At 41.7% G+C, this 22,068-nt stretch overlaps 1 protein-coding gene across 8 annotated transcripts in view; it reads right to left on the bottom strand.

Moving 5' to 3' along the window:
- The window catches only part of RUNDC3B (RUN domain containing 3B), a 146,390-nt gene that overhangs the window by 80,079 nt on the left and 44,243 nt on the right, over nucleotides 1-22,068 (bottom strand). For all 8 annotated transcript variants that reach the window (XR_005594095.1, XR_005594096.1, XR_005594097.1 and 5 more), the window contains exons 4-6: nucleotides 15,443-15,528; nucleotides 12,770-12,859; nucleotides 1,003-1,083 (exon numbers count right to left, since the gene is read on the bottom strand). Coding sequence is in view for 5 of the 8 variants with exons in the window: in XM_039524668.1 (XP_039380602.1) it covers nucleotides 1,003-1,083; nucleotides 12,770-12,859; nucleotides 15,443-15,528 (257 nt within the window). In the remaining 3 variants the exon portion in view is untranslated. The remainder of the gene's footprint in view (nucleotides 1-1,002; nucleotides 1,084-12,769; nucleotides 12,860-15,442; nucleotides 15,529-22,068) is intronic.

The following is a 22,068-nucleotide window of genomic DNA, read 5'->3' as shown; positions in this document are numbered from 1 at the left end:
GTCCATTAAAGCTTTTAGACTATATCAGTACAGTGGTGACCCTGAACAGACACAGGATTTTCGATAATGTGTGTGTGCACACTTTTTAAGAAATGCTCCCATTCTTTTACTGATCTGGGTCAAAAATATTTTTGTAGTTTGCAATTAGGCAATTAAAAAAAAAAAACAAACAATCTAAAGAGATCTGCATCTCTAGAGAAGAATTAGAATTTTCATTTTTCAGCCATGTGTCTTAGCAACAGTACATCCAATGTTTCATGGGAGGACATCTTAATGCCCACCTGCTTTTCAAAACAGTTAAATCTAGCAACAAAATCTATAGCATTATTTCCATGCTCTTTTGAGGTGCTGAGTGGAGCTACTGATGGTCTCACTGTTCTCAGTGAGATACAGATATTAACTAAATGCTGTTTGTCAAAAAGGACCATTATGCTAAACCATATACTTAAAAATTGGTTGAAGAGACCTAGGTATTATACAGGTAACCACAGGATATTTTTGAAGGGCTAAATACAAATACCACATATAGACAGACTTTACAAGATGCAACAGAAGTCAACAAGATATAGGTGCAGATGTGATTTTTCTCACCTTTATATGAACAATGCCATTAACTATGAAGAAAGGTACATGTAGGAAGGAAAATTTAATTGGCATATCTTCCTACAGGAAAAAAAGCATTGATTACAGCTGCTCTACAGTCTGATATTAGCTCTAATTAAAAAGTCTAAGGTTCAGTGATAAAAGTAATTTCGCTCTTTAAAATTAACATAAGTATTAAACACCTAAGTATAGACTAAAATTCCAGCATGACTGCTCACAGGTCATAAGTCATGCAGTATTACAGCAATAAAAAGCTAAGCATCCCATACTGGTCACCAAGTGCAGAATGTCTCAACATACTTGAAGCCAAATAAACTTGAAAAAGATAAGTAAAAGGCAAAATATCCAACTACCAAGTGAAGCTGAAAAATAAGATGAGGTTTCAGGATGAAAAAGTACCTTTGGGTGAACTTCAGATAGGGGGTGTAATCTATTACAGCTGGAAAGTTGCCATCCAATCCCTCTCCCTTCAGGCAGAAACTGACATAATACAGAGAATTAGTAACCATGTTACACCAAGAAAATGAAATGGCAGTGACACAGTTCAATCTTAATAAGATATAATTTGATCTTCTTTACCAACAAAATCATTGAAGTATTATTTAAAAAAAATATAGTGGGGTACAGTTTTCAGTTACTGAAATACCATCACAAATCCTGAATCTAGATTGTTAAAATTAAATTACCAACTAATTTATTTAAAAAAGTCAAAAGTTATTGCCTCTGTTTTAGAAGGATGTAGTTTTTATACATATCCATATTTTCTGTATTGTTCAGGGGGAAAAGGGGAGTATGTTCTTAGTCTGCCTTTTCTCAAAGGTTTTGAAGAGCTTCCAATTGTGCATGGAAAGTTGGAGAAAGACATTCCTTTAGATACAATTCTGTTTATATATTGCTGCATTTTCTGCACATTAAAACTATTGAGATTACAAATTCCCAAAGCATGCTCAGCTCTTTCCGAACAATCAATCACCACCCTAATGGGTTTGCTACCTTAAGTCCTGATTTCGCAAATGTTTACACAGATACTTGACCTGATCGCAATAGAACTACTCACATGCATAAAAGCAAGCATGTGTGTAAGTGGTTGCTAGTTCCAGGCCTAAAGACCAGATAAAGGGATGGAGAAAAGGATGTACATATAAGGGAAGTGATCAGAGCAACTGGCAAACACCTTATTAATTCTGCTTTTTAAATTTTTTTTTTTTTTTTTTTTTTTTTTTTTTTACTGTGAGGGTGCAGATGGACGGAGGGGGAATAGCATGGTTTATAACATCACAACCAATTACTGCAATAACTATTAGTTTTTTTTTTTACACTTCAAGTGATGAGTTGCAGGAACAGATGAACATTTTAGAAACCAACATTCAGAAAAGTCCCTATGTAGCCATATAGCTTTCTAAAACTCAAATATAAAGATTGCAACATAGATTAGAAATAGATAGATTAATTTTAGATCAGAACCATGTTTAAGGTTTAATTACAACAACAATAGTTTCACAAGGTTTCCAAGAGGCTCAAATACAATTTTTTCCATTCCTCCTCTCCCTCCCTCCCTCAGCAATCACCAAAATATACACTTTCTAAAAATTGCTCCTCAGAGGGAGACAGTTCCTGCAGTCAATTTAGAAGCTTACATTTGTTAAAGAAATTCCTTTATCAAATTAAAAAACTGTTCTGAAGAAATAGTCAAAGTGAGCTTTTCCAGAAGTCTTAAACCTTTACATATTTTTAAATGGCTAAAAATATTCAAACTTGCAGTAAGGAGAGGTGTGGGGATGCAACATGGAGCACAAATACATCTTCCATGTCATACAAATCATTATACAGACAAGTCTAGATAAAAACAATACAGAAATCTAATGTATAGCACACCTCACAAACTGGTTCGCCCAATGTCTGGAGCAAAGGCACTCAAACAAAGCTGAAAAAACTAGCTCAGTGACAGTTGCCTCTTTGTTGCTACTGAAAGTGTAATAGTAAGATGATTATGATGTCAGATAAGATCAACTATGGTATCTCAAAATGTAGGGGCAGATGTTCTTCTCTCAGCAGAAGGAATTAACTTAAGGAACTGACCATGTATTCTTTTAGCTTCTCCAGTGGTTCATTTGTTGGATTGCTAAATAGATTCTCCCCTTCAAAGGGAAAGTCCTCTATTCTGAACCTGTTTCACTGGGAAGAGCAGATCTTAACCCGCCAGGTCTTCTTAAGCTAATAATAGATGCTGTTGCTTTAGTCAAAGGAGTATGAAGCATCAAATGATACTGTAAGACCATGGTCCCCAAACTTTTTACCTTGCGCCCCCTCCATACCAGAGGAGTGGGGATAAGGATGGAGTAAGGGGACCGGCAGCTGGGGCCCTCGGTCAGTGGCGCTGCAACACACTTAATAGTGGGGGTGCTGAAAGCCAACGCCCTTACCCCCGTCCGCCCCTGCCCCAGAGCTGAGGCTGGAAGCAGGGCTGTGTCTCTGGTGGGGGGGGAAATCAGTCAGGGGTAAGAGGGCTGAGGCTGGGGCCACAGCCAAGATCCTGGGCATGGAGCCGGCAGCTGGGACCCCGTGTAAAACCTACATCCCCGTACCTCTAGTTCCCATGCCTATGCCTGGGCCACGCCCCCCCCATGTTCCTCTGCACCCCTCTAGGGAAGCACACCTCACAGACTGTGGACCTTTGCTCTGAGAGCATGTTTCACTATGTTCCGTCCGCCAGTTAAAATATCATTCACCAGTTTATGCTGATCTTCTGATAGCACTTGAATAAAGGTCACCATCTTTTCTTGTAGGTGAAACTGATAACAGGACATAATACTCAGAGAAGATAAAGAAAAAACCTTTTGTCCTTAAGTATACAATCTTTACCCTCCTTGACAAATAACATGGAATGTGACATCTGTCGATAGCCACTGCTACTATGAACAAGTTAGGGCTGGGCTGCATGTAGTGAAAATAAGAACAACTCTTCATAGGACAGGCGGTATAAAACTTAGCAGCTTTTTAAAAAATGGGCTAACAAACTGCTGGAGTAGACCAAACAGATTTGGCCATGACAACAGCCCCATCCAATATGGGTAAAGAAATTCTGGTCTGCGAAGAGGCTCTCAAAATGTCAAAAACTGGATGGGAGAATTCTTTCCATTGCCACAGAAGGTAGTTTTAGAGGTACCATCAATCCTATCTACTAATTCACAAAACTGTAGTGCATCCTCAGAGAAAGACAAAGCAGAAGCGATGCCCACATTCTGACCAGAAGAGTCCGGCTCTGTTACTAGCTGCTGCTAGTCCATCTGTGGGGCTAATTCTTCTTCCTCTTCAGATAGAGGAGCTGGTAACACCATCAGATATTCTTCACTGAAGTCAGGAGATGGAGACAGACAGAAAGCTCAAATCTATTATAGAGATCCTTTCTTGATCTTTAGCAGGAGAATGATTCATGCGCCAAATAGTAGCTGAGAGACTCCATAAATCCCCTTGATGTATACCAACAGAACCATGCAGCTTAAGGAGCCCATTCTTGCCAGTACCCACCCTCAGGTGCCATTTGTAATCAACGGGTAAGGAGGATTAAAGGTTCAATATCCAGGTAATATATCTTGCTCCTACAGAACGGAACATAGGGAATGTGTCAGGTTGTTTAGTGTATCCTACTTCTCTTCCAAATGTGGATCCAACCTCATATCCATAGCCAAGAAGATCGGAGAACTACCAGAACCAGGATGTGATGCATAGTAAATGGTGTTAGAGAATCTGAGGAACTTGGAGGCAGTAGAAAAAATTCTGGAGAGAAACTAGGTATTTCCTCCATTCTACTTGTCTTCTTCAGGGTATGACCCCGAACACAGACATCTGAAGGGGCTTTTCCTCTCTCCCAACCCTGAAGATATCTCTTGTAGATCTGTTGCCCAATGTGATTGTAGAGCCATATGGCAAATTTTGGCTACTAGAGTAATACTGTCTGGTTCCGATGACTCCACTGTTGCCAATTCCGGTCAGGTCTTTGCCATTGTCTTTAGGGCCGTAGGAACCCTCAAAACCAGTAACAGAACATTCTGTCTAGATTTTTCCTTTTGGATTGTTATCTTCAGTTTGGGAACTGATGTCGGTGGATCCAGGACTGATGGATCCAATGAATCACTCATCTGGGATCCAGCCTTGCTAACACTGGATGCTCTTTTCCTGTTCTGATTTAGTTGGGGATTGGTCCTGCTTTGAGCAGGGGGTTGGACTAGATGACCTCCTGAGGACTCTTCCAACCCTGATATTCTATGATTCTATCCATCTTCCTCAGAACTGCAACTGATGCATCTGGTGGCCTTTCAGGTGGCCTTGACTTTGTAGTGTATGAAACCAGTGCTGACAGAAGTTTAAGAGCTTTTAGTTTAATCAGATCCAATGTCCTGTGTGCCATGAGCACTGCTAGCCTTGGGGTTACCTCTGGTGCTGATGTCTTCATAGGTACCTTAGTCTTAGTAGGTGCCAAACTCAGAGATGACACAGGTTTCTTCACTCATATTACATGCTCTTGGATGTATCAGATACAATAGACTTTGCTGCTAGTACTTCCACAAGAAAAGGTTACTCACCTTGTGCAGTAACTGTGGTTCTTTGAGATGTATCCCCCTATGGGTGCTTCACTTTGGGTGCGTTTGTGCCCCCTGCACCTCAGATTGGAGATTTTAGGTAGCAGTGTCCGTTTGGTCCACACATGTGCTCTCCCAGCCCCATGCCCTGCATCAGGACTATATAGCTCTGTGCAGGCAAACTCCCTCAGTTCCTTCTTTACCACAGAGCTCATTGGTAACAGCTCCAAAGCAGAGGTTAGGACGGCAGATAGTGGCGCACCCATAGGGACACACATCTCAAAGAACCACAGTTAGTGCATAAAGTAAGTAACCTTTTCTTCTTCTTTGAGCAGTGTTTTTATGGGTGCTCCACTTTAGGTGACTCTACAACAATACCCCTAAGGGAGGGGTGGGGCTTCAGAGTCGAGTCTAGAACTGAGGATAAGACAGTGGAGCCAAATATGGCACTGGACACAGTCATGGATGAGTGGATAATGTTCAGCAAATGTATTAGCAGATGTCCAATTTGCTGCTTTGCATATTTCTGTGAAAGGCTATAGAAGTGGAGCGAAATCTCATGGAGTAAAGACAACGGAGAGTCCTTGTGGCACCTTAGAGACTAACAAATTTATTTCGGCATAAGCTTTCGTAGGCTATAACCCACTTCATCTGGGTATGCCCAGATAAATTTGTTAGTCTCTAAGGTGCCACAAGGACTCCTTGTTGTTTTTACTGATACAGACTAACATGGCTATCCCTCTAAAACCTGTCATCATGGAGTGAGTTCATACTCTAGAACGAGATTGAAGATTGAGAGAATGAAAGCAATAGGTGATGCAGTCCGATATCCATCTAGAGGGTCTTTGTTTAGAGACTGAGGATCCTTTGATCTGTCTGTAATGGAGAGAAATAGTTTGGGAAATTTCCTGAAGGGTTTAGTCCTATCTAAATAGAAGGCTAGTGCTCTCCTGACATCAAGTGTGTGCAATGTCACCTCCCTCTGTCCTGGTGCAGTTTTGGAAAGAAAACGGGGAGGTGGATTACTTGGTTTATATGGAATTCCAAAGATATTTTCAGTAGGAACTTGGGGTGTGGTCATAGTGTAGCCTTGTCTTTGAAAAAGACTGTAAATGAAGGGTATCTTAGAGCCCTTCTCTGAGAAGACATAAAGGCTACTGGGAATGCAGTTTTCACAGAGAGGTGTAGAAAAGTGCAGGTGACCATGGATTCAAAGGGAGGCCTTGTAAGGCAACTGAGGACAAGGATGAGGTCCCAGGCTGGTGTAGGGCATCTGACTTGTAGGAAGAGGTTACCCTTGAAAAACCTTCTTGTTGTAGGATGAGTGAAAACAGAATAACTGTCTATCTTATGATAGAAGGCGGTGATGGCTACAAGAAGCACCTTTGAGGTTAGAGATAATCCTGACATTTTTAGTTCTAGGATGGAATCTAGCACAAGCAGCAGTTAGAGGGGATGTAGGAATAATTGTCTCAAGTCACAGCAGAGTTGAATCTCTTCCACTTTTGAATACATGTGCGATGAATAGTTTGTTTCCTGCTATGTAATAGCACCACCTTTACTTCCTCAGAGCAGGTCATTTCCAAGCCTTCAACCATCAAGGAGTCATGCCTTGAGCCAGAGAGCCTGTAAATTGGGGAGATGGACCTCAACAGCACCCTGACTGTACTTTGCCATAAGAGCTTGGTAATTGGCAATCCTAAATTGTAGGGTCACCAATAAATATGATTTTAGTCCAAATAACTCAAGATGTTTCAAATATAGCTAGGTGCTGTCTGCCACATTCATGTACAGGGTCAACAACAAGGGAGTTTAGGGATGAGTGTGAAAATAAAAAGTCCAAGTCTTTTGAGAGAACAGTATTTTTTGTCTGCTCTCTTGCATGTGGGAAGTATTGTGGCTGGTGTCTGCCATATAATTTTTGCTGGGTCCAGCAAGGCCTCATTAATTAGAAGTGCAATGTGGGCATGTACAGGATGTTGACGGCTTGTGTTGCGACTCCTTATCCTCTTCCAGCAGAATTTTTAAAAGAATCCACTACCCTCTTGATAAGGTCCTGAAATTGTTTGACGTTATCTGCCAAGGTTGGTGGAGGAAGCATAACAGCTTTATCAGGAGAAGTTGGAGATATTCGTTGAAGAAGTAATCTTTGTCTAGTCTCACTTTGTTTCTCAAAGGTCTCCTCTTGCAGATCATGAGGTCTAGACAGAGAAATTGTTGAAGATTGTCTTCTCCTATCCCTATGCGAAACACTATGGGCCCTCAATAATTGGTGTCTATAGGCTACCCAGGAGCCCCAGTAAGGCCACTGAGGTGGTGCAAAGGGCCTGGGTGGGGCAACCAAGGATGTCCATACAACTGGATGTGTCGTATCTCTCAATGGTAAGCTGGTTCTGCAGAGACCTCAGGCTGGCTCACTCTCTGATAGTGGAATGGAGAGCCTTCAACTGATGAGACTGAATGATGAGTAGTTGCTGAACCGGTCTTCTGCAGAGCCGAAGAACTAAATACTGGGGCTGTAGAGGCCTGTGACATTAATGATTTAGAGAAGCTTGTTTTCTCTCTACCACTTCATTCACAGAACAGTACCAATCTTCTGGAGCCTGAACTCAGAGTCCTTAGGCTTGCTGGCAGTGCTGGTACCTGAAGAGCCTGCAGTCTTGTAGGCATAGAGGCAGAGATTGAGTGCCAAGGTGGTAAACCTTGTCAGGGATCATCTCTTTGTGATAGATTCTCTATCTAGTGGACTTGAAGCCCACTTTTTTGAGGCTTTTTGAGAGGAATCCAAAGATTTCCTCTTCAAAGTTGCAGAGGAATACTGAGCAGAGGAAGTTAATGGGCCTCACTGGGGACTGCTGTACATGGTGGAGGGGAGGGCTGTTCGGAGTGAACTTTCCATCATTAGCAGCCGGAATTTTAGCTCATGGTTCTTTATGGCTCTTGATTTTTATTTAAGCAGAAAGTACACTTCTGAGGCACATGTGACTCCCCAAGACAGCGAAAGCAGCAGAAATTTCTGTCATTGAACAGTACTGCTTCATGGCAGGAGAGGCAACACTTAAACCAGGGAGAGCCAGGCATACCCTGTCCAGGTTTCATTTCCCCAGAGGGAAGAGACAAGGAAAAATAAGGACAGGAAGTAGTTTGCTATTTTAATAAGATAAAAGAGGTTTGTTTTTTAAAAAAAAAAAAAAGGGGGGGGGGGAGTACTAACACTAACTCAAACTATGAACTAACACTAACTCGAACAAAATAGTAAGATATAAATGAGGAAATTTTAATTCAGATGCTGCTGGGGCACCAGGCTGATGCGGCTGAGGGTATGTCTACACTACGGGATTATTCCAATTTTACATAAACCGGTTTTGTAAAACAGATTGTATAGTCGAGTGCACGCGGCCACACTAAGCACATTAATTCGGCGGTGTGCGTCCATGTACCGAGGCTAGCGTCGATTTCCGGAGTTTTGCACGGTGGGTAGTTATCCCGTAGCTAACCCATAGTTCCCGCAGTATCCCCCACCCATTGGAATTGTGGGTTGAGATCCCAATGCATGATGGTGCAAAAACAGCGTTGCGGGTGATTCTGGATAAATGTCGTCACGCAATCCTTCCTCCGGGAAAGCAACGGCAGACAATCATTTCGCACCCTTTTTCCCTGGATTGCCCTGGCAGACACCATAGCACGGCAATCATGGAGCCCGTTTTGCCTTTTGTCACTGTCACCGTATGTATACAGGATGCTGCTGACGGACATGGTACTGCACTGCTACACAGCAGCATTCATTTGCCTTTGCAAGACAGCAGAGATGGTTACCAGTCATATTGCACCGTCTGCCATTGTAAATTGGCGATGAGATGACGGTTATCAGTCATTCTGTACCGTCTGCTGCTATCATGGGTGCTCCTGGCTGGCCTCACTGAGGTCGGCCGGGGGCGCATAGGCAAAAATGGGAATGACTCCCCGGGTCATTCCCTTCCTATGTTTTGTCTAAAAATAGTCAGTCCAGCCTAGAATATGGGGCAAGTGTACTAGAGAACCAGAGAGCACAGCCGCTCTGTGTCAGAGCCCCAGAGATCCCGCAGAAATTATGAGATGCATGCCATTCTAGGGGGTGCCCCTGCAACAACCCCACCCGTTGATTCCCTCCTCCCCCAACCCTCCTGGGCTACCGTGGCAGTGTCCCCCCATTTGTATGATGAAGTAATAAAGAATGCAGGAATAAGAAACACAGACTTTTTAGTGAGATAAAATGAGGGGAAGGAAGCCTCCAGCTGCTATGAAAGTCCAGGCAGGACATTAAAGGGTGGGGGCGGAGGGAAGAGGAGACCAGCCTTTCGCTGCTATGATAGTCCAGGCAGTACAGAATCTTTTCTTTAGACATGATGGGGGGGAGCAGGGGGCTCAGCCCCCAGTTGCTATGATGAGGACGGTTACCAGCCGTTCTGCACCATCTGCTGGGAATGACCAGGAGTCATTCTTATTTTTACCCAGGGGCCCCGGCCAATCTCACCGAGGCCAGCCAGGAGCACTCACAGGATGATGACGAGGACGGATACCAGTCCTTTTGTACTGTACCGTCTGCCACCGGGGAGGGGAAGGGAGAGGATGCTGCTGTTTAGCGCTGCAGCACCCCGTCTACCAGCAGCATGCAGTAGACATAGGGTGACACTGAAAAAAGGCGAGAAACTATTTTTTTCCCTTTTCTTTCGGGGTAGGGGGAGGGTGTAAATTGACGACATACACTCTGAAACACCCGGGAAAATGTTTTTGACCCTTCAGGCATTTGGAGCCCAGCCAAGAATGCAAATGCTTTTCGGAGACTGCGGGGACTGTGGGATAGCTGGAGTCCTCAGTACCCCCTCCCTCCCTCCCTCCATGAGCGTCCATTTGATTCTTTGGCTTTCTGTTACGCTTCTCACGCAGCACTGTGCTGAGTCCCTGCTGTGGCCTCTGTCTATCATAGCCTGGAGATTTTTTCAAATGCTTTGTCATTTCGTCTTCTGTAATGGAGCTCTGATACAACAGATTTGTCTCCCCATACAGCGATCAGATCCAGTATCTCCCGTACGGTCCATGCTGGAGCTCTTTTTGGATTTGGGACTGCATCGCCACCCGTGCTGATCAGAGCTCCACGCTGGGCAAACAGGAAATGAAATTCAAAAGTTCGCGGGGCTTTTCTGTCTACCTGGTCAATGCATCCGAGTTCAGATGGCTTTCCAGAGCAGTCACAATGGTGCACTGTGGGATAGCTCCCGGAGGCCAATACCGTCGATTTGCGGCCACACTAACCCTAATCCGACATGGCAATACCGATTTCAGTGCTACTCCTCTCATCGGGGAGGAGTACAGAAACCGGTTTAAAGAGCCCTTTATATTGATATAAAGGGCCTCATTGTGTGGACGGGTGCAGGGTTAAATCGGTATAATGCTGCTAAATTCGGTTTAAACGCGTAGTGTAGACCAGGCCTGAGAAGGAACTGAGGACAGTTCACCCATGCAGCACTATATAGCTCTGATGCAGGACACAAAACAGGGAGAACATATTTGTGGGCTGGACAGACACTGATACCTAAAATCTCCAATCTGAGGTGCAGTGGGTGCGAATGCATCTAAAGTGGAGTACCCATAGGGACACTACTAGTTCTTCAAGTAAGAGTTCCTGTGATCCATTCTGTCTGTCTTTATGCAATCTTGCAGTAAATGTACAGCAGATGGAGCTTCTGGGTGGAGTGTGTCTTTCACCAAGACATGCAAGGTGCCTTATATTAATGTCTGATGCTGGAAATACTTCTGGACACAAAGTGCATCTTTGAAGACTGCTCCTCTGATTTTTGACTCCACTACTATAGTTAGAACAGAGAGAGATTAAAAATTGTAACTTTACTAAGAGTATTAAGTATGAGAAAGACAAGATAGATGAGGTAAGAACTTTTATTAGACCAACTTCTGTTGGTGGAAGGTACAAGCTTTTGAGCTACACAGAGCTCTGCTTTAGATCTGGGGAAGGAAACAGTGTCTGAGATAAAGTATCTAACATTAACTCTAAAATACCTACATATCTAATGGTACTATAGATGAAATCCAAGAGATTTGGAAAAAGTTCACTTTTGTCTAATGCTGTGGTTGGAAGGAACTGGGGAACAGTAGATGCCATGCCACACTATAGCCTTGCCTTCATAACATTTTAGAGAGGGTGTGTGAGCACTCTAACAGGCACTGCTTAGAACAGGTTCTACTGTCTAGGCTGCACCAACTGGCACAACCCAAGAATGGGAATATGCAGAGGACACTCAAAGATGAACAGGAAGCTAGAATGGAACCCTTAGTGCCATCACCTTAACTACAGATCCTGCTATAGTGTACAGTAGCCGAAGCACTTTGACACATTTCTGAACATTTAAAGCAAATATTTGTTTGAAGATCAACTACATTATGCTAAGTATCAGAGAGGTAGCCGTGTTAGTCTGGTTCTGTAAAAGCAGCAAAGAATCCTGTGGCACCGTATAGACTAACAGACGTTTTGCAGCATGAGCTTTCGTGGGTGAATGCCCACTTCGTCGGATGCAAGAGTGGAAATTTCCAGGGGCAGGTAAATATAAGCAAGCAAGAAGCAAGCTAGAGATAATGAGGTTAGATCAATCAGGGAGGATGAGGCCCTGTTCTAGCAGTTGAAGTGTGAAAACCAAGGGAGGAGAAACGGTTTCTGTAGTGAATGGCTTGCTACAGTTTCTCCTCCCTTGGTTTTCACACCTCAACTGCTAGAACAGGGCCTCATCCCCCCTGATTGATCTAACCTCGTTATCTCTAGCTTGCTTATATTTACCTGGCCCTGGAAATTTCCACTCTTGCATCCGACGAAGTGGGCATTCACCCACGAAAGCTCATGCTGCAAAACGTCTGTTAGTCTATACGGTGCCACAGGATTCTTTGCTGCTTTTACATTATGCTAGAACAGACAAACTTAAAATAATATAATATTAAAAAGAATCTTTTTAGTCACTTAAATCAGCGTTTTATCCAAAATTTGAGCTGCAATTCCCAAAGTACTCATGCAACTGACAAATTTGACAGATGTCAAAAATTAATCAATCATTCTGATGGTAATGAAGGAACACTTTCTGTTATTTGAACAACATTTTTAGTCAGTACAGGAGGAAAAGAACTGAAGAATAATGGATGTGATGCAAAAGTGGTCTCTCAATGCATCAAAATATCAGCAACTGAAGCAACTGATCATTGGTTGAAGTTTAATCTAGGACACAGAAGTGTGTGTTTTTGTTGCCTTAATACACTGCGACAGAAGAGGAAAGAAATGAAGCAGCATGCATACACAAGCCAAAATCCATGTTGGAGCACACAGTTGATATTCTCTTTCATGAAGGATATTATTTATTTGTATTATAGCAGCATATGCAGGCTCCAATCAGATTGGGGCCCCATTATGCTAGGCACAGTATAAGAAAAAGACATCTTTAACTACACTGAAAACTGGTTTAAGGTTCCAGGATCTACAAATGATTCAAAAATAAAGGTTAGGATATTAAATTTAGTATAACTGAACACTTGTCAGACAAACTGAATACCTGAAGTCAATAGCATTGAGTCCCAACAGCATGCCAGCAAGCATATTTGCTTCCTCTCCCAGGACAATTGCTCCATCTTCATAAAATCTCCTGCAAGAAACAAAATGGTTTTCACCACACACACAAAAATCAAACAAAAACCCCCCAGAAATGAGCACCAATCTCTGTTCTAAATATCCCATTGACTATTCAAGTTATTTAAAAAAAAAGAAAGGGAAAAAAAAAGGACTTTTAAAATCCAAATAAATGAAAACAGCCACTGGATACCCAGATGGCATTCATATTTCACTTCTGGTAAAGCAAAGGAAGAGATCATTATAAAGCAATAAATTCAAGAGGGGGGCAGGGAAGTGCTCCATAATGATAAAACTATTTTAAAAGGTCTCAAATCCAGATAGTGACAAACAAAATAACTAGATACATGTTAATTAATGTATTAGGAGTCTAATTTCATGCCCTTGAGAAATAGCAGTAGAAAAGGATAAGCCAAAAAACAACCACCCCCACCCCCCAAAAAGAGAGAAAGACACAATTGGAGTTTTACTTGTGAATGAGAATGTGTGTCATGCCTACTGAAAGAATGACAATTGATGCTACTGTAAAAGCCTTTTTCCATCTATATTTCTTAATTGTACTTAAAATTAACTTTAAGACCCAGTATTCAGATTTAACTTTCAACAGTTGACTATATTAGCAGTCTACATTCCTATTTTTAGCAACATAGTGTCCCATTGCCTCCCCACTGCTGAAGCCTTTCCCTGCCATAGGGAAAAAGACTCTCGCATAGTGCATGAAAGATCATTGAAAGACTGGGGCCTAAGGTAAAACACCAAAATCCACATTTTAGCACCTAAATAAATGGCCTGATTTCAAAAGGGGCTAACCACATCCATCTCCCACTGAAGTTAATAGCACCAGCAGATGCTCAGCACCCTTAAAGTCAGGCCACTTATTTAGGTGCCTAACTTTAGAAACTCATGTATGAAAATGTTGGACATCTCTATTAAAAAAAAACTTAAAGAAATAAATCTCTAAATAATAATTCTGGATAATTCAACTGATATTGACATAATTATACACAAATTTATATGAGAATTCAGTTAACTCTATAGCTCCACACAGGAAATCACTGGTTTAGTCCTCTGCTGCTTATGGATTGGGAACCCCAAATGTTTTGCTTTAGTGCTGAGTAACTGGAAATCTAAAACTTCCAGCGCCAAAACTTCAATATTACTAAAAGTAATTTCATAAGTTGAAGGTATAACAATCATTAATTTGAATTTTAAAAGATCTACTGAAACACAGACTCTGTATACATTTCAAGGTTATTGGGAACTTCCTCATATTGCAAATGAATGGTGATAAAGGTTTGTTTTCTAAAAGTTAAACTAGTGAAACAGCCAGCTAATCATAATATTGTTATTTATTACCTAGCAAGTTAAACTACTGGACATGAACAAACAGTCACAGCTTAAGGCGGCTTTTTTTAAAACAAAATTCTTTAGAAGAAAAATTAATAAAACAAGAGTTGGGCTTTAAAAACACTACCAACAACAAAAGACATGCTTAAGTACTTTAAGAATTTCTCACACAGTTCAAGTGTAAGTATACCTGGATAAATGCTTATAATTTTAAGCAAAGAGCATGTGACTGGAAGTCTCAGTTAATTCATCTGTAAATGGGAACAACATCTACCTGACGCTGGTGCAATTTAAGATTTGTAAAGCACTGAGTTCCATGCACAAAAAGTGTTACAGAAATTAAGTGTTAGTGAAATTATTTTCCCTTACTCAATTTTGTTGCCGTTCTTTGAATATTCTCCAATCTATTCAAGTCTCTCTGATATCGTGAGGCCTGATACTGCCCCTATAATAATGCAAGTCTCAGCTCTATATACAGAGACCCCTCTGATCTATGACATGAAGCCCCTGCAAGAGCAACCCAAAACAGCAGCAACATATTTTGATACCATATCTATCATACTATAAGCTCATATTAGATTTCCTAGCCACTATTGCATTCTCTTTTATTAAGACAATAAAACTACATAATTGGTATATTATCAAATATAACCAAAGTTATTACATTTTACAGCAGTACTTCACAGCTATAACCAGCACTGGTGTGCATTAATTCTAACCTTTCCCTTTATCATTCTAAAGTACTTTACCGGAAGTCTCTTCTTTTCCCCCCTAAATTATGCCTGGGGAAATTCTCCATAATAACTGGGACAAATTTAAATACTTCTGTCACTGTGTTTCTGAGGGCTTTTTAATCTAATGGCACTTCCTCTATCTTGAGAAGACTTCAGACCAATGTTTAATTTTCTACCTTTATGCAGGCAACAAGCACCAACCCCACTTCCAAAGTTTAGTTTCCTATCTCATGATCCTCTCCAAAATCTCCATTAAAAAAAAACACCAAACTTTTAGCATCAGAGAGGAATATACAAGTTTCCAATTATGCCAGTGTTAACATACAAATAAATATAGGCCTCTAGATCAGTCTGCAAAGGCAGCAATGGATACCCCTCATACAAACTGAACACACCATTTCTGCTATTTACTTCTTATTCTTATATAGATCAAGTACCAAGTTCATTCCGAAACCTAGGTCTTTTGCCTAAGCAACATTTTGAAATTTAGCAATAAGCAAATAAAAGGACTTTAAGACCTGGTTGTTTTGAAGTCTCTTAGAGCTGCAGAAATATATTCTGACAGATGTTTTTCCATAAGTGCCACTCTGATCCACGCTCTGCCCTGAAAGGAAGAAACAATATCAAATACTTAAATCACATACTGTACTAAAAAGCATTCTGTTTATTTGAACCTCTGGAAAACAATCAGACCAGTACAGCTGGAGGGGGAAAGCCACTACCCAATTTGCTACTAAAATATAAATTTGGTATTTAATGTATACGTGACTACAGGAATAAAAAACAAAACTACAAAACACATTTCTCACATTTTACAGGGGTATTCAAATAAGAATTCTGAAGTAGCAATCTTTCCTTCAAGAATATAGAAGTGGCTAACTTTCACTCAGATGTACAAAATATTTCTAATTTAATGAAAACAGATGTGAAAGCTTTGGCAGCTTTCCATACCTATTTCTGTAAACAAGTTTTGCAACATACCTTTACTTTGGAACTCCTTGTAAACTGCATTTTTGCAATCACTGAAATCTGTTTATTAATCAGTATTTTTACACAGAATTATATTATAAAACGGTGTCTGTCTGTACATAATTTTAAAAGCTAAACTTGTGTGTTAAATATTTGGCAGTGCAGGTTATAATATTTTCTAATTTAAATTTTTTCTCTGGTGCCAGTCAAATATACCCAAATCAAATACCAGTAAACAGGTGGCATGCTCCAATCAAATATTCGTGCTCCAAACCAAATATTCATGAATGAGAGACCAGATACTTTAGATTATACACAAAGTCTCTTCACACGATACATAGGTTCTAAGGCCAGAAGGGACCACTGTGATCATCTAGGCCAATGGGGGGTGGGTTTTGCTCCCCAAAAGAGAGCAATTATAACAGATCCCAGCTATCACTGTTTTCATACATCCATATCAAAAGTTTAAAAATTGTATTCAGAGAGTAAGGACTTATGTACACACACTCAAGTGCTTTAGCATGCTTGTAGAAGCATGCCCAGGTTTTACTAGTGTTTCAGTCAATATAAAAAATTCTTCTTTATGATAGTTGGTCCTAATTCAAAAGATAGGAAATAATTCCAAACAATCTGTTTGTTTTAATTAGGCAACAGTTATGATTACCCCAATCAGGTCAAGTTACTTCCAAACTATATCAAATCTACTGGCAATTAATTATGTGGCAAGTCATTTTGTTAGGTTTCTTTTTAAAATTATACACGCAACTCTTACTAGGCCCATTTCACTGCTGAATTATTATAAAGATTTTAGCAAAAATACTAGCTAACCAACTGCAGCCCATGCTCTCAGTTTATATAAACCCAGATCAAACTAGACTTAAAGATAGACAAATGGTACATAATATCCATATATCCTTGGAATAACTCGTAGTGCCAAATAAAAACAACATTTATTTTGTTGTTCTCACTTAGTGTAGAGAAAGCTTTTTGTTAGAGGATAGAGGAACTACCTGTTTAATATCTAGTCCCATATGGATATTGGCCCCTATTTCTTAAATGAATTAGTGCTTTTTATGCCAGCCCAAAAGCAGCTATGCAAATCAAGAGAGCTAAATCTCCGCTATTTGTATTAGACAGGGGAAAAATGTTTACTAACATGTTCTGTAACTGTTTTGCAAGATGTGTTGCGCATGTCCATTCCACTTCAGGTGTGTGCATGCTAAGTACACTGATGTTGGAGATTTTTCCCTCAGTGGTACCCGTTGGGGCAATGCACGTGCTCTCTGCTGCCTTGTGCTGCTGCACGATAGTATAAAGGGCAGAGCCATCTCCAACTCCTCTCAGTTCTTTCTTATCAGATAGACTCTTATAAAGAGGGAAAGAAGGGTGGGTTACGGAATCGACGTACAGACGCTCCCCGGGTTATACAAACCCGACTTACGGAAATCCGGCCTTATGGAACAAGTTCTGTAAGGTTTTTTTGGGGGTGGGGGCATGTAATTGTCAGCGATACGTTCCCGATTTACGCAAAATTCAACTTACGCAAGGTGTTCCTGTACGGAACGCTTGCATAAGTCAGGGAGCTTTTGTACAACACATCTTGCAGAAAAATAGTTATAGAACAGGTTAGTAACTATTTTTCTTCAATTGATTTCACATGTACATTCGACTTCAAGTAGCTCACAAGCAGTCAGTCAATCTCAAGGTGGGATTGGCGTCTACCAGAATAATAATGGAAGGACAACAAGCCCAAATCTGGCATCATCACTATACTATTACATTTGCCTCTCATTATGCCATCTTGCATGCACTGAAGACCAAGATACAGCTCTGCAAATAACCAGAATATAGGCACACAGGCTAGAAAGGCTGCAAAGGCCATGTGTGATATGGTTGAATGAGCCAGTACCCTACTCAATGGAGTTACACTGGCCATGTCATAGCACAAACGTATACAAAAGGAGATCCATAACAAAATTAAAAACTGAGAAGAGACTGGAAGGCTCTTCATCCTGTCTGCAACTGCCACAAACAATTGTGAGGATCTAAATGGTTTAGTTCTCTCCAAGTAAAACACTAACTCTCCTAAAATCTAATGTGTGGCATCTCTCCTTATCCTTATGAGCATGAGACTTAGGGAGAGAAGTTAATAAATATAACGTCTGATTGATGTGGAAGTGAGAGACCACTTTGGTGAGAAATTTCAGATGAGGGGGTAAGTTTATCTCATCCTTGTAGAGGACTATGTACAGAGGGTCAGACACTAAAGCTTGTAATTCATCCACTCTCCTGGCTGAGGTGATTGCCAGTGAGGCGGCTACTTTCACTGAGAGAGAGAGAAATGAACAGGTAGCCCAGGATTGAAAGGGAAGATGCATTAAGAGTAGAAAGCTGAAATAGCTGCTAGGTGGACTCTGATGGAACTAAAGGCAAGACCTAGCTATTTCAGGTATAACAAATAGTCCATGTGATAGAGGGGTCTGGAAGGGGTTAAGGTGGCCAGGTAGGCCTATTAATGCCACAGGCTGCCCCTGGAGCCAGGGAGCAGGAGATTGAGTGCAGGCAGGTTCAGCTGGGCACAAACTTATGGGGCCTATAAAACCAGGAAGCTGGCAACACACACGGTCGACTACTGGGAAAGGCTGCAGTCACACCCTGGGAAGAGGAAGGTGGAGCTGATCTACCCAGAGAGTATACCTGAAGAGTAGGAAGCAGTCCAGGGCAGGAGCAGTGAGGACTGAGAGAGCAAAGCCCAGAACTACTGGTTTGAGGGTCCCTGGGCTGGAATGTGGAGTAGAGGGCGGGCCCAGATACACCTACCCACCACTTGGGAAGTGGCACTAGCACACATGGGTGGGGGGGGTGGAGTCCCAATGGCAAAACAAAAACAAAAAAAAAAAGAAGAAGAACAACTACTGAGTCCTGGAGTCCCACAGGCTGGGGGAAGACAGGGAGCGGTGTCCTGACGGCAGAACAAAACAAAACAAACAGGAGTGCAAAATATCAGGACAAATTGCGTCCTGACCGAACATGACCAAACATCGGGCGGGACGCAAGACAAACGTCTTTTGTCTGGTGGAAAAAAATTTCCCTGGAACCTAACCCCCTCATTTACATTAAATCTTATGGGGAAATTGGATTCGCTTAGCATCGTTTCGCTTAAAGTCGCATTTTTCAGGAACATAACTATGTCAAGTGAGGAGTTACTGTATTCAAGAGGACACCTTGTACCTTTAAACAGCTCTCCTCCTGAGATTTTAACAATGGAACATCCAGACTATCAGCTATCCTCCTGGTTGGGACTGAAGAAGTGACCATGGTCCTGAGATATCAGGTCTGGGTCCGATGGAAGTGTCAAAGGAACCCCAGCTGAGAGGCTCAGCAAAGAGGAAAACCAATGCTGGTGAGGCCACACCAGCACATGGTCCTGCTTGATTTAACACTCTGAGTAGGAGTGACGGTCGAAATGACAGATTGGACTTCTACATAGAGTGCTTCCACAGACGTGAACAGGCTAAAATTGTGAACAAACAGCATCACTTGCCCCGTAACCTCAGCTGTACAGAACACAATGCCATCCACAGCCTCAGAAACAACTCTGACATTATAATCAAAAGGGCTGACAAAGGAGGTGCTATAGTCATCATTAACAGGAGGGATTTTGAACAGGAGGCTGCCAGACAACTCTCCAATACTACATTCTACAGGCCACTATCCTCCGACCCCACTGAAAAGTACTAAAAAACTACAACATCTGCTCAAGAAACTCCCTGCTACAGCACGGGAACAAATCTACACAGACACACCCCTAGAGCTCCGACCAGGGATATTCTATCTGCTACCAAGATCCATAAACCTGGAAATCCTAGATGCCCCATCATCTCAGGCATTGGCACGCTTACAGCAGGTTTATCTGTCTATTTGGACTCTCTCCTCAGACCCTACGCTACGGGCACTCCTAGCTACACTACCGACTTCCTGAGGAAACTATAATGCATTGGTGATCTTCCTGAAAACACCATCCTGGCCACCAGGGATGTAGAAGCTCTTTACACCAATATTCCACACAAGGATGGACTACACGCTGTCAGGAACAGTACCCCTGATGAGGCCATGGCACATCTGGTGGCTGAGTTTTGTGACTTTGTCCTCACCCACAACCATTTCAGATTTGGGGACAACTTATACCTTCCAGTCAGTGGCACTGCTATGGGTACCCGCATAACCCCACAGTATGCCAACATTTTTATGGCTGACTTATAACAACGCTTCCTTGACTCTCGTCCTTTAGCGCCCCTCCTCTACTTACGCTACATTGATGACATCTTCATCATATGGACCCACTGTAAGGAGGCCCCTGAAGAATTCCACCTGAATTTCAACAATTTCCACCCATCATCAACCTCAGCCTGGACCAGTCCACACAAGAGATTCACTTCCTGGACACTACTGTGCAAATAATTGATGGTCACAAACATCACCCTATACTGGAAATCTACTGACCGCTATACTTACCTACATGCCTCCAGCTTCCATCCAAGATGCATCACATGATCCATTTTCTACAGCCAAGTTCTAAGATACAACTGCATTTGCTCCAATCACTCAGACAGAGACAACATCTACAAGATCTCTATCAAGCATTCTTAAAACTAGAATACACATCTGGGGAAGTGAGGAAACAGATTGACAGAGTTAGATGGGTACCCAGAAGTCACCTACTACAGGACTGGCACAAGGAAAATAACAGAACACCACTAGCCATCATATACAGCCCCCAGCTAAAACCTCTCCAGCGCATCATCAACAATCTACAACCTATCCTGGAAAACGATCCCCCACAGGCCAATCATCGCTTACAGACAGCCCCCCCAACCTGAAGCAAATACTCACCAGCAACTACCCACCACACCACAGAAACACTAACCCAGGAACAAATGCCAGTAGTAAACCCCGTTACCTTCTCCATTCCCATATCTACTCTAGCGACACCATCATAGGACCCAACTACACCAGCCACACCATTAGAGGCTCATTCACCTGCACATCTACTAATGTGATATATGCCATCATGTGCCAGCAATGCCCCCCTGCCATGTACATTGGCCAAACCGGACAGTTTCTATGTAAAAGGATAAATGGACACAAATCAGATATCAGGATCAGTAACATATAAAAGCCAGTAGGAGAATACTTTAATCTGTTACTGAACATCCAGAGAGATTGAAAAGTAGCTATTCTTCAACAACAACAACAAAAACTTCAAAAACAGATTTCAAAGAGAAACTGCAGAGCTACAATTCATTTGCAAACTTAACACCATTAATTTCGGCTTGAATAGGGACTGGGAGTGGCCAGCTCACTACAAAAGCAATTTTCCCTCTCTTGGTATTAACACCTCCTCAATTATTGGGAGTGGACCACATCCACCCTGACTGAATTGGCCTTGTCATCACTGGTTCTCCACTTGTAAGGCAACTTCCTTCTCTTCATAGGCCAGTATATTTATGCTTGTATCTGTAAATTTCACTCCATGCATCTGAAGAAGTGTTTTTTTACCCACGAAAGCTTATGCCCAAATAAATCTGTTTATCTTTAAGGTGCCACTGGATTCCTCATTGTTTCTGTGGATACAGACTAACAGCTATCCCTCGGATATTAAATGAGTATCAACTATATACAACACTAAGAACAAGGAAAAACTTGCAGGAGCAAGGAAGAACACTCCAACAATGGTCATGGCTGGTAAGAAGGAACTGAGGGAGATTGGGGGGTGGTTCTTCCCTTTATACCATTGTGCAGCAGCACAAGGCAGAACAGGGTGCATGCATGTGCTGCCCCAACAGGTAAGGGAAAAAGTCTCCAATTTCAGTGCACTGGGCACACACATACACCTGACAGGGAATTGACATGTGCATCATTGGAAGAAGAATTAGTAGGTATGTTTTGGTTTTTTTGTTTGTTTTTTTTAAAAGCATTGGCCATAGAGCCCTTTGCACAAAGGATAATGAATAATGAATTTATCACAGGAATAAAATGTGCAGGAAATCATCAGAAAACATTACATGCTGATGACTTTTTAAAAAAATTTAACCTGAATATTTCCCTAAAATTCGTATCTAAAGAAATCCAGGATTTTGGGAGTGTCTGGCTTTAAAGCTGAACTATTAGCTAT

Source organism: Mauremys reevesii, linkage group 2 (assembly GCF_016161935.1).
Source record: "Mauremys reevesii isolate NIE-2019 linkage group 2, ASM1616193v1, whole genome shotgun sequence".
Taxonomy (NCBI): Eukaryota; Metazoa; Chordata; order Testudines; family Geoemydidae; genus Mauremys; species Mauremys reevesii.
Note: the sequence above shows the minus strand (reverse complement) of the source record. Positions and strands in the feature narration are given on the sequence as shown.